At 38.8% G+C, this 13,208-nt stretch overlaps 1 protein-coding gene across 8 annotated transcripts in view; it reads left to right on the forward strand.

Moving 5' to 3' along the window:
* The window catches only part of MAST4 (microtubule associated serine/threonine kinase family member 4), a 300,551-nt gene that overhangs the window by 156,413 nt on the left and 130,930 nt on the right, over positions 1–13,208 (forward strand). For 3 of the 8 annotated variants that reach the window (XM_027634976.1, XM_027634977.1, XM_027634981.1), the window contains exon 1: positions 9,890–10,211. The exons of the other annotated variants lie outside the window; for them this stretch is intronic. In XM_027634976.1, the coding sequence (XP_027490777.1) occupies positions 10,165–10,211 (47 nt within the window). In that variant the 5' untranslated portion in view covers positions 9,890–10,164. Of the gene's footprint in view, positions 1–9,889; positions 10,212–13,208 lie in introns of those variants that run through there. 8 annotated transcript variants of the gene reach the window in all.

Here is a 13,208-nt window from a genome sequence, read left to right on the forward strand (position 1 = left end):
GCTTGCAGACATTTAGCTTCTGTAGGATTGGGGCCATGACTGGGCTCTGGGCAGATTACATGATGGCTTGATGAACCTCTGCTCTGTTTAATGAATTGTAATGAGAAGTTGTTTCTTTTTGTTTGCTTGTTTATTTGTTTGTTTGGTTGTTTCTTTGGTGTAGGTTAACAATGAGGTAGAGACTACAAATAAATGTTTGGTTTTACCTTAAGAAAGGAGGCACTCAGATTTCTGTGCAATATATTTGTTCCTGTAGCAGTAATATGACCTGTATTCTAAATATCTGCTCTCAGAAAAAAAGAGGCAGTTGCTGAACATTAGAAATCTGCCTGCCCCCGCGTCTCCTGTCATTCATTCTGGCATTACTGATTTTCCCTTTGAAACTTTCAGTATTACTGCCATTCCATTATGTAAAGTAGAGGCTGACTTTCTACAGATGTCATGAGTGAAGATCATGAAATCCCAATGAGCCACTTCTGTTTTGTCTCAGAGGAGGAGGAAAGTCTTCTTTCCCCTCCCTCTTTCCTATGAAAAACAGACTTGAACATTTTTTACTACTGTCAGTATTCTAAACCAGTACTGTTGCTTATCATAAAAGACATTAGTATATTTGTTATCTGCAGTTATGTGTCGATAGATAGAAGTTTTAAAGCAGCCAGATGACAGTGTGGCAGCAGGGTCTCTGTTGCCTGCTCTATAGCTAAGTTTGCTATTTTTTATCTTTTTTTTTTTGGTGAACATAACGGTGTTATGTTTGTGGCTGTGGCCATTTTTGCATCTACTACCGGTTCTGTCTCTGCCTAAAACTTCTGGGCCCTGTTAACGTTCCTCCATCGTAGTATCTGCCTCCCTTCCCCATGGGAGTTATGGGTCATGTGAATGGACTTCTTGACACATTTCCGTTATGCTGGAGATTTTCCATCTCTTTGCATTTTCAGCCTCTGTGTAAAGCCATGCACCTTACCTGCAGATATGTTCTCTGAGGAAGAGAAGTTGAGACCTGGGACAGGGATCCTGAGCCAGGTTTAGGCTTGCAGAGCTCGTTCATGTGGATGTAGTTTTCGTATGGAGATAGGCATACCAAGAACCTGGTTGCCAAATGCTTTGTGTATGGGAGGATGGTGGTGGCTCTTGGGACTAAACTGAGGGTCAGGCAGCATGTGCAGTACTTAGGGCGGGGTTGATGGCTCAGTGGGAGACTGGAGCATGCAGAAACAGAATAGGTTACTTCAGCCAAAAGTCTGGGCAGCAGGAAGGTGGGTGGTTTCTGTGACAAACTGAAAAGGAAAGGGGGGGATGGATGGCAGCAGGATGGCAGTAGGTTTGGAGAAGGAAAATGTTGCTTTGACATGATACCATTCTGTTCCATAAGAGCTAATCAAGGAGTTCTGCCTCTGTGTAGTCTTTAAAGAATTTTTGCTCACTGAGTTGTGGCAGCAGCCAACCTGGCATTAGCACACATTCCTGCTATGTGCTCTTCTCTGCCATCTCTGTCCCCTTGCCCTTTCTCCCAAATATTGTAAGGTTTCTGCTTCTCTGCCATATTTTTTCCTAGCCACTTAGTCAAGCTTAGATCTGTGAGGTTCAACAGGGTATGTTGTGACAGCTCTCACAGGCATGTGAAAAGGTGAAAAAGTGTGCTGAGGATAAGTGGTTCCATATTATTGCTGTGCTTGCCTGAAAAGGGTGGCAGATAACTGCTATGGGGAGCAAATAACTCTAAAAGGCTGACACAGGTTTTTGGAGTTTCTTACTTTATATTTCATTGTGTGTTGACTGCAACAGTGCAAGAGGCAGTGTAATTGCATATAATCATATTTCCTTATATCCCAGTGGCTTCACTCATGAATGTTTAGTGTGGCCATGCCCCTAGGCAGTGAAGGCAAGCATGGTATTTGAGACAAACATGCTATTCGGGGTATCTGTGACATGGGGCTGAGCATGCTGCTGGAAACAAGCTCCTGCTGTTCTAGCCTGAATGGAAAAGCTCTCCTGTGCCTTTGTAAAAGTTGTACAGGGAACACAGACGTTGGGAATGTTTTTTTCCCCTCTGCTATGTGGTACTGTTTTGCAGTCAGGTGACTAGACTTATATCCCACTTCAACACAGCACGTAATAGAAACAAGATTAAACCAGGCATATTCTACATTCATGTGTAGGTATGGCCTTGAGACCCAGCCTCAATTGCTCTGTGATTCTTCTTAATATCAAGATGCTACTGAAAATGAATTTCTATAGATCATTGTTATATTTTGTGAGAATACTTCTCTCCTAGATACTGCTACGAGACACTTAAAATGTTTTAATTTACATTTAAAAATATGGCTGTTTTTATTGTTTAAATGCCTGTCAGAAGAACCAAGAATATATCTATGTAGATCTAAATCCAGAAAGCTTTTATATTAGTGCTCTATAAGTCAGAACTTCGTTGGCTTTTTTTTTTAAGCCAAGTTTTACCAGTAAGCCATACCAGCAAATCTGTCTTGGTGGGGTGAGGGCATGGGGTGGAGAGATCGTTGTTTTTGAGAACCTTTTACTATATTGCTTATAGGGTAGAAACACTAACCAGGAAATTACACTGGGCTGCAGATGTAATAAATCTGGTTGACTGGTTTTAGACATTATTTTTCATTAGTGACCTAGGTGATGGAATAGATGGTCTTTATTAAGTTTGCAGCAGGCAACAAGCTGAGAAGAATGCAAATATATTGAAGAACAGTATGGGGTTTCAAAATCATTCTGACAACCTGGAGAAATTATACCAAGTAAAATAGAACAGCCCAGAAAATAATCTGATTTTCAAGTGCAAGATAGTTGGATAAGTGTCAGTTTGCAGAAGAGGATCTGTGATAATCTACAGTGTGATGCTGATGGGGGTCAGTGGGTACATCATGCTGGGAAGCAGATATTTTGAGCTGCAAAACAAGCATCATTATTCTTTCCCACACAGAACTTATAAGGCCTTTTATTGGAGTTCTGTGTGTTGAGATGGATCAGCTGAGAGGAAATGACAGCTATCAGCTGGTTTGAAAATTTGACATGGTATATGGAAAAATATTTACCAAGCTAGGGTTATTTACTCCAGAGAATGAAAGGCTGAGGGATGTTCATGAAAGTCTTCCAGTGTGTGGAACATCTGCTGTGAGTTGGAAGTAAAAGTGTTTTGTGTGTTGTTGTGGTGTACAGCAAGACATAATGTGTTTAAGTTGGAACAAGGGGGATTTACCTTGGAAATTGTTGAAGGCCTTAGCGTCTCTCAACAGTGAAGCAGAGGAGTTGTGGAATCGCTATCAGCTTTTAAGAACAGATGAGACAAACATCTGACTGGAGCAATAAGGGTAATATAGGTATAATAGACCTCTTTGGGGGAAGGAAAATATGATCTCTTGACTTCCTTCTAGCTTTCTTTATATTCTGTCATTATGTTCGTGGGATTATTTGCCCAAACTTTCTGCTGAAGCTTGATGCCATATTTTAAGTATCTGCTTTCATGGAAGAAAATACTGTCTTGTAACAGACATTATTAATTTATACTTGTCTGAAACGACAGGATTCTCTGTGGAAATGTGTATAGGGCTTCATGTAAGCATAAGACAGGTTAAAAAAAGACTCAAGCTTCAAACTTCTTGAGGTTTTTTTTTTGTAAAAGACTGATGGCTCTCTTTCTGCTGCTCACCTCCGCTCAGAGTGCTTGCCTACCTCCAAGGGAACTAGAAGGTGAATTAAAAAAAAAAAAATTGAGCATACTTGTGTAGCCTGCAGAAGCTTCTGCAGGCGTATCTGTATTTGTGTGCATGCTAGGGCCTTAATAAAGAATCAGCTATCAATCAGCCAAAACAGAGCTTGGTAACTCTGCACATACACACCTATTAGTTGTTGATGGATGGGTGTGGGTTTTTGGGAAAATGCAGCTGCAGGCTGGATAACGGAATCATAAAATTTCCTGTTTGTCCTTTAACTTTTTGAAGAAGATCTTTAGATACCATAATGATCTTGGAAAACTATTCAGTAAAGGATTTTTATGTTTTCAAGGTTTTTTATGATTTTATTCTTTTGATGAAAAATAAATACAGGAAAGTTAAATGCCATCAATTAGCACTGAAAAATAGCTTAATTAAAGATGAGATAAACAAATGCTCATTAAGAGCCTGGGTTTGGGTTGTGTAAAAAGGATCTTGAATTTTAAAAAATAACTGTTTAAACTCTGTAATATAGAACTCTTCAAAAATTAGATCTATTTTTACCTCTAATTTTTTTAATGCTACTTTCTTTGTGTTGAAAGGTGATGCAGATTTGGACCATAATTATTATTAACGTGTAATTTCTCAAGCTTTTTACAGTTTTAGTATTAGCTTGAAGTCTGTCAACACAAGCCTTTATTAGTAGAGATATTTTTATTGCTTTCTAATTTTTTTAATTTTTTTTTTATTCTTATAGTATGTGAAGTATGATAGGAAGTTGTCTTAAATCTGAAGTAGTTACTCTGAGAGTTTTCCATTAAAAAATTTTGTCAAAGGGTGTGCTGTTTTATTGATTGAGCTTTTGATTTTGTATGGAATGTTATTTTTGAGCGTTCACATGCAGGTACAAAAATGATGCTGCCTAGTCAAAGGAGATGGGAAACTGCTTGGTGGAATACAAGGAAGGCTATTTAGCATGTCTTTGGATGGCACCTCTTGCTGGTGTCATCTATGGTAATAATTCAAATGATGTTTAGACAAAGAATAGACAAGTACCAGTCACATCAGTCCCACTTTAACTCACAGTCACCTGTTTGTACTTACAAGGAGGCTGTCCTGGCTCTGGGGAAAATATAAGAACTGTCTATTGAAATTCTCTGTGGAAGAATGGGAGTGCGTGGTGATGTGGAGAGATTTTACCACATCTTGGCTGGTGCACGTTTATTGATTGTTTTTGTGTGTTTTGTTTTTGCAGTGTTTTAGAATTAGTGGATTTAATTAAGATGTTCAGTGTGACAACCGGTTACTGGGTTAACTTACCAGAGGTCTACACAGCAATTCTGTTATTTTTATTGGTTAATTAACATTGCTAATATACACATTCCTTTGCTCTATTCCATTGTTTAGTAATACAGACCATACCACAGAGCTATCACCAGAATATGCAACCAATTTATAGAAAGTTATTAAAATACAGTTGAATTTAATAGAGTGTTTTTTAAAACTATAATTTAAAAACAAATCCCTTACAGAATAGTAAGAGTTACAGCTCTAAATAGACTCTGGCAAAGTGTAGGTAAGACCACCTGGGCTTTTACTGGGTACTCCAGTGACGCATTAATAAAATTCATTATTTAAAATTTCTTACTGGTGTCAGATTTATGGATATGCCTGTAAATGTCAGTACATCCACAATGTTGAAACGTAACAGAACTTAAGGCTAGAAGGGTTATCTAGTATGACTTTCTGTCGTGGGATACCAAACAGTCATCCCCCTACCATGGAAGTTTATAGTGCTGTGGACTGGCTTGTATTGAACACTGATAACCCAGGACCATACAGGTTCTACCAAGGTCTGCCCTCTGCCCTGCAGTGACAAGTAATTTATTTCTGCATGCCATGCTGAGCCCATCGTGTAAACTGAGCTCTTGGTTGTGGGCAAGTGCAAACACATTCTGTCATTTCATCCACTTCCTTCCCCAGTGAAGCAAACAGGACAGCCCCTCTCCTTTTCCTTATGTAATATGACCAAGATGAAATATTCCTTGCAATTGCAAATTGGGCAATTATTTTGAGTTTTAGCATATGAGCGAGACACACCAGGCAGGGATCTAAGGAAAAGGATTCCTTTTACTATCTGGTATTGCTTCCTTAGCTGTGACCTATCTCAGATACTTCTGGGGAAAGTACTAAATAGCCAAACAACCCTAAACAAACTCGCAGTTAGACATCGATATGAAGAATACTTTATTTTATATATATATTTTTTATTTTATTTTTATCAGATAGCTAAAGCTAAAGCATGAGATTTGCTTTACATGCATTGCATTGGTCAGTCTGTTGACTTCAGCCAGAGCTAACAAACTAGTAGATTCATATTTCAGACTTCTTTTGTATGTAGTTAATAATGTGCCCAGGCGTTCTCTGTTGAAAGAATGCAGAAAGAGGTTGTGTGTGTTCTTTCATCCCACTTCCTTCATGCTATGTTTTGTGTCTCAGTGATGCCAAGAAGCAGTGTTGCAGTGAACTGCTTCGGTATCATTCCAGCTAGAACGTCTTTATAAACTACAGTGTTACCAATGAACCAGAATCTCTGAACTGATGTGCTAAACAGATTAGATGATAGAAATTTCAGATTAATCAGAAATTCAGATCTTTGGTTTAAGAATTATGACAGAAAGGTATCTGTTGTCATTATCCTTTGAGAGTTGACTACTAACCCTTGAGTACCTTCGGAAAACATTAGCCAAGAGTGCATGCAGAAAAAAAGCATGCATTGACTTGTGTATTATCTTAATGTAATTGTTGTTAAATGTTAGAGACCAATGAAAGCCAGTGGCACCTGCACTGTTAATGGTATTACTGTATTACCATTATTTAAGAGGAAAAAGGAAGCACAGCCAACATCTGCAGAAGAGGAGTGCCTTGAAAGCATAGAATATTAGTAACTGTGCAATGGAAGAAAAATCTTTCTGGTTTGTGTTTCAACAACATAAAACATTCTGCTGTGCTTTGCGTGTTTTGCTTGATTTTTACCAGATATCTGTGATTACTAAACCAGGGAGACCTCAGTAAGGACTTAAATGAATAACTTGAGCCATTTATTCTTACATTTCACTTTTTAAATTTGCTTTTCAGCTCTTGAACTAGCTAAGAGGAGACCAGGGTTTACATTTGCAGGGCAATACAATTCTTATAGTTCTTCAGTGATGCTAGTGAATTTTTGTTTGAGATTCTTTCCAAATGAGACATTTTCTCTATAGAAGTCGTTTCAATAAATTTGCCAGTATGTTCAGGTTAATCTAGATTTATCTTTTGTAGTACAATAAGCCTCCTTTTTAACTTCTGCTTGCTTCCTCAACTCTGTTGCTGAGATGGTATCTAAGCAGTCCAAAATTAAGAGAAAACAGTTGTTTTGATCAAATTTGAAGTCAGCTTTCACTTGCAAGGCTTCATCTAATTAAATCCCTGCTGGTTTTTGCCCCCACGTGCATGAAGCAGTTCCCATTTACTCCTGCAAAAACTGTAAGATTGTAACAATGAGAAGAATTTGATCTTTTACTATGTATTCATCTCTCTTTTTCAGTAGATCATGATTTTCTAAGCTTCAGGCAAAATGTATAGTAGAAGAATTTTCAATGTCAGTTTATAGCTCAATCTCAGTTTAGAATAATTTACCATTAATGTGATGTGAAGTGCTTGCAGAAATTAGCTCAGGAGAAAGGTTGATTTATTGTGGTCCTAAAATAGCCCCTAGATTCAGTTGTTTATGTTTAACTGGCTGTACACAACTTCCAGTCCAATTCAGTTTCCTTTATAGACAAGCTGACCGTGTTGCCCTCCTGCAGGTAAAATGCACGAAATACCTAACTATCATGTTTCATGATGAAGTAGTGTTTAGTGACAGACTATTCTTTTGCACGTGGAGGCAACCAACCAAAATGCCTTGATTGTGGACTTCTGTTCACCCCAGTATTAAAATTGGCCTTATGGAAGTACTATGTAAAATTTGTATTGTGCTTTTGATCAAAGCACACCTTCTCCTTCAGAGCTAGTCCTTTTGCTAGTTTACAGAAAATAGTTGTGGTGCACCCTGATTCAGTGGAGCTGGCTGCCCTCCTTGAGGCGTTGCGCTGTCTCCTACTCTCTGTGCCTTCACTGAAAATTTAACAATTTTACAAAACAACAAATAATTACTTGGGTGTTATGTGTGCATATGCTTACACAGATAACGGGATGAAGCACCAAACTAAAGGTTAGGATGGACAAAGTTAAGCCCTTTGAATATCATTTACAGCTTAACTGAAAGTGTATACATGTGGTGTGCGCACAGTCACAGTTTACCTGTTGAAATTTTCTGTCTCCATCAGAAATAGGACTTTTCAGCAACTGAAGAAGTATTATGTAAAAAAGAGATTTTTATCGACGGATTTTTAAGGGAACAGAGCTTGGTTTGAGAGGTGCTGAGCAATGGGAATAGGGAGATGCCTATTCTAGGCAGCTAGGAGAGAGGCAGGGACCTGTGACTAATATCCCACACTCTGCTGCTCTCTTGTTAAATTTCTATTCCTAAAGTGTTGTCTCCAGACTCAAATCATGTAGACATGGGCAGCTTCACTGGATAATTTCAGCAGCAGAGTTGTTTGACCGTTAGACAGTTGATTCTTGTACTATATTTTTCCAGTTTGAGAATATCTTCAAAACACTGATGTTTTGCTTGTGTTCTGAATAACATTTGAGAAACATGTTTTGAAAGTGCTGTTTAGAGTTGGGCACCTAATTGCTTTTTGTGCCTTTACAAATCCGTGAATTCACCCATTGCAGTTTGTGAGCCTGAATTTCACTCCTCAGATCTTGTCCTTTCTCTTTCCTTTAGGAGGTAGTAGAATTTAGAACTTCTTTAGAGAGATTGCTTGGCTTAGTAATGCTTGATGGGACCTCAGCTAGATTCAGAATCTAGATGTCTGTTACGTTTTAAAAATTTCAATGCATAGTTCTGTGTATCCTTCAGTTTTGTTTTCAATATCTGTAAATTAAGGCTTCAGGTAATACATAACAGAGATTTAAAATAATTTGTAGTAGAAACAAAGGAGTAGGAGACACAAAAGGAGACACTTTGCAGTGGGAAACATAAAAGAGAGAATTTAGTTATTCTTTTCTACTGTGTGGTTGAAAAAGCAATGTAGTTCACCAAACCCAGTTCAGCAGTTTTCATAACTAGGAGATTTCCCTCTGTCTCTGAAACCTATGGCTTTGTACCTGTGAACTCACTCATTTCTTCCAGAACTGAGCCAAGGACCCAAAAAGTAGCAGCTTCATTTGGTCCTTTGCTTTTACTAGTCCATAGAACTTGTCCATGCACAGAGAAGGTCCAGAGCTCTGGCAAAAAATATAATCATGTGCTCGACATTATTATATTGTATACAGGAAAAGTAGGTGGATGAGATAAAATATTCTAGCTCTTAACTTACTAAAAAGCAGCACTTGCACTTTGCTTTTCCTGCTTTTTTATAGAACACTGAAAAAATTGCTAGTCTTCATGGAACAATTCACAGTATTTATTTATTAAAATGATAACCTCAGGAGAAGAGAAAGTACATAAAAAAGGAATAAAATAAGTTAAAATAAACATCCTACATAGTGGCAGTGATCTAAAACTGTCTTTACAAAACAGTTGCGTAGTGGTTTACTTTTAAGTGATGTTACCTTTTAAGTGACATTACCTTTAAAGCTGAAATTGGTAGATTTTTCAGCAATTTCTAGGTTTGGCTCTCACCCTTAATGTAAATGATAGATGATTTCCCTTTAAAATTCAGGTGCAAACATGACAGAACAGAATGATGACTCTTCCTTTTTTTTAACCTCTGTGTTACAACATGTTTGTTCTTTGAAAGCTTTGGCAAGTAATTTTCCCCATTAAAGAAGAGCCTGTTTTTCATTCAGCAGTTTGCTGTTCTGTTCCATCACTGCAGAAACTGCCTGTCTGTTTACCAGGGAAAGGGATAATGTGACTTAAAGAAGATGACTAAATCCTATTCAGCAGGATCAGAGGGGGTGGGGAATGTTTGACATTTGCCGAGAGAAACTGTGTTAAGCACAGAGGCTCTTCTGCGTGGTGGGCTGGCATAGCGAGGGGAACCTCTCCATCCTCCGAGGTGCAACGTGTGTGTGTGCGTGCGCGTGTGCTGGCGCAGTGGCTGCTGCTGCGGAATTCCGGGGATGAATTACTTGGTGTGCACAACTGAAGGTGTTGTTCGCTTTACAAAACTGGTGCGGCGTGCGCTGCCACTGACCTGAGAGAGGCAGCTGGTAGCTCTTCGTGACAGCTAGAGGTGGAAGGACCCCAATTTACGGTCCTCCCCCCACCCCAAGAGATCCTTAGTCCATTCCTTTATAGTGGTTCTTTTGGCTCTCTGTCATCGCCAGAATGCTGCCCGTGAATGTGTGTCATGATTACAATAGAGTGTGGTAGCACCTAACAGCAATGAAAGCCCAGCGGGAAAGGCTACAAATTCCAGGGCTGACCTTGGAGTAAGTATTGTCTGTCTTTAATGTTTTAATGGTTTCTGCATGATGCCGGCTTTTGTGCAATCAGAAGCTGTTTAACATACATTTGTGCTGACAGTCTGGGAGCACTGCAGCTCCACGTTGAAAGGACATGTTTTCAATGCACTGCAGTTGGTTTCAGCAAATGTGTGAGCCTGGAACCGGGATATTGCAGTGTGTTTGGAAAGAAAGCATTTCTGCATATTTGAAGTTACTGAATCTCAGTGCATGAAACATCTTGTCAGCTCACAGGGGGAGAGTCTGTCAGTAGGCCATGGTGTCTGTCTTTCTCTCCAGCTCTCTGTTACTATTTGTCTATCCCAGTGCTGCCTTTTAGAAAGGCCTCTCTCTGTGCTGAAAAATAGAGAGCGCTGCAAGAAATTAAAGCATTATAGAAATGCTGTCGGTGAAAATCCATCGGAACAACATGTATTTTACATATGTAACTGCACTAATGAACTGTATTGACATTCTAGAGGATTTCTGATAATTTCTGCAGTAAGTATGTTTACCTAATTTAGCAGTGTGTTTACCTGTACTTGCTTAAAACTGATTAACTAATTTGTGTGCTTTCAGCTATTTAGAGAGTAGCTAAGTGAAAATGTGTAATTTTAATACATAGTGATAGTAAGTATAGTCTTTTATTCATAAATGCCAGCATATGTTTACCTGAGATTTGTTAGTCAAAGCCTGATATTTATTTCTATACATGTATACATACATACCTGCAGTCTACACTGACATGTCAGACATGTATGTATGCATTTTATAGCCACCATGAGAACTTATGAATTTTATCTAGGTAAATAGATACGGTTGTGTCAGATCCTTTGGTACTCCCTGGGACTGCCCCATTCTTGCTGGAGAAAAAAAACCCAAACCCTGAATGCTGCAGATGCCTGCGGTAAAGTTATTTCTCTATGAAAGCTATTATCTCTGACATCTGCCATGTTTTAAAGAGAGGGCTACAGGTCAATGTGTAGCATAGCAAATAATTTATTCTATTAATCACATGAAGGTGATAGAGCACTTTATTCAAAGGGACAAATGTAGATATTATATTGAATTTCCCAGAACTATATTTGTGAAAGGTCTCAGAGAAATTCTGCATTTCAGTCAGATATCTTCTACTGTGTGTTAGCTGTGAGCAGGCTGAGCTCTAGGTATTTTTCTTACAAAAAGAGCATTACTAATTTCTTGTGAGTTTTGGAGGAGGAGTCTTACCAGAGACCTCATTAAAATGGTTTCCATGAATAATTGACAATTATACTTCTTTTAAGATGTGGCAATTTAAATATTTTTAAATCAATCTTCACTGAATTATGTAATCATCATATAAGAATAACATCACTAGCTGCAAAGGATGAAAAAGGATTCATGTTACTGGTTTTTTCAATGTATGTGTGTGTTTTTGTAATATGAGGTAATTGTGTACTGCCTTCTCCTTTCTCATGGTAACCTGACATAATTACACTTACTTTGCCATATTTTGCCAATATTTAAGACTGATAAAATTAATAATTATATTTTAAATTCAGTATTGATCATTGCTTTTACTAAGATGTTGTCTGGGTATATTTAATTTTCCCATATATTACACCTTCTTTTGCCATCACACTTGCTACTTTCTGAGCTTGATTTACTTTTAGAGAAAAGAAAGTATCATATTTTGGTTGCTGGCATGTAATGATTCCCATAGAGTCATTCTCTCATGATTTGCCAGAGTTGAGTCAATGCAGACTTAAGTCATGTCTCCCAGATTCTTATTTGCAATCATTTATAAAAGAGGATATCTAGGGGAAAAAAAATCCAATTTATTCCTCGCACCCTGATTCTCGCGAATTTTCTTTCAGTAAAGTTTAAATGTTGAGACTAGAATTATGTTGTCTCCCTGAGAAATTAGCACAGTCTGTCTACTTTATATTCATTACTTGCAGAAAGCTATTTCAAAGAATATTAAAGATCTGAAATAAAGCACTCCAAATTTAGTAAATGTAAGAAGTAAGACTGCCTGTCATACACTGTGATAATTTGTTTTAACAGGTTTTTCTAGGTCTTAAAAAAACCAAAGCTGAAAAGCAAGTTCTGTAGAAGAAACGGATTGACACACCAGTGTCATCCCATAGTGGGAATTTTTAGATCCATAGTACCAGCACATTTGATATTGGATACCCAGAGTCTGTGCCATGACTGAGGCTCTAATGTGTTACAGTAGTGAAAATGAGGAACAATATGAGTAGCTACTAGGAAGTGTAGGACTTCCACTTGCTGCGTGTGGGCCATCCAGTAGAGAGAGGGAGATGTCCTTTGCCATGGGGTATCACTAGAATTTGATCACAGTAAAGTGACTTAGGGATATCTCATTCTGGGGTTTGAAGTTAATATGTTCTTCTCATTCAGTGCCAGAGCTCTCCTTTTAATTATTCTGGCCTTAGTAGGTTCCTTGCCCACAGTTGTTACTCCACAGCAGTTACCTTACTCTCTGTCTGCTGCAGCCCTGTGTCTTTGGCCAGCTGGTGCCAGTTCTCCCTCCACCTGGATTCTCTTTGGATTAGTGACAGCTTCCCTCCGTGCTTCTGGTCCTGATGGAGGCTGGTTGTGGTCTGCATCACTTGCCTTCACCTCTTCCCTTGCTGTGTCCCCGAGGAGCAGCAGTGCAAGCACTAATGGTGCAGCACAGGACTGTTTCTCAGCCTGCAGTCAGTGAGGGCCGCACTGACAGATGGACGAAAGGGGCACAACTGGGGGCAAACTACCAGCTATGCTGCAGCAGACCAGCCTGTAGTGGAGAATAAGAGACAGTGCTGATAAAGCTTAGAAATGCAAAACTACTTCTTACAAACCTGTACTGATCATACAGAAACGACCTTTCCAGTGCATGTTGCAGCACGTCAGTGGAGTGCAATAGAGACTGCTCCAGTGGAACAGCAAAAATCTGTCATTTAATCCACATCTTTTTCCACAGGCCTTCATGGGCTGACT

This window comes from Corapipo altera, unplaced genomic scaffold, assembly GCF_003945725.1.
Source record: "Corapipo altera isolate COAL_440 unplaced genomic scaffold, ASM394572v1 61411, whole genome shotgun sequence".
Lineage (NCBI taxonomy): Eukaryota > Metazoa > Chordata > Aves > Passeriformes > Pipridae > Corapipo > Corapipo altera.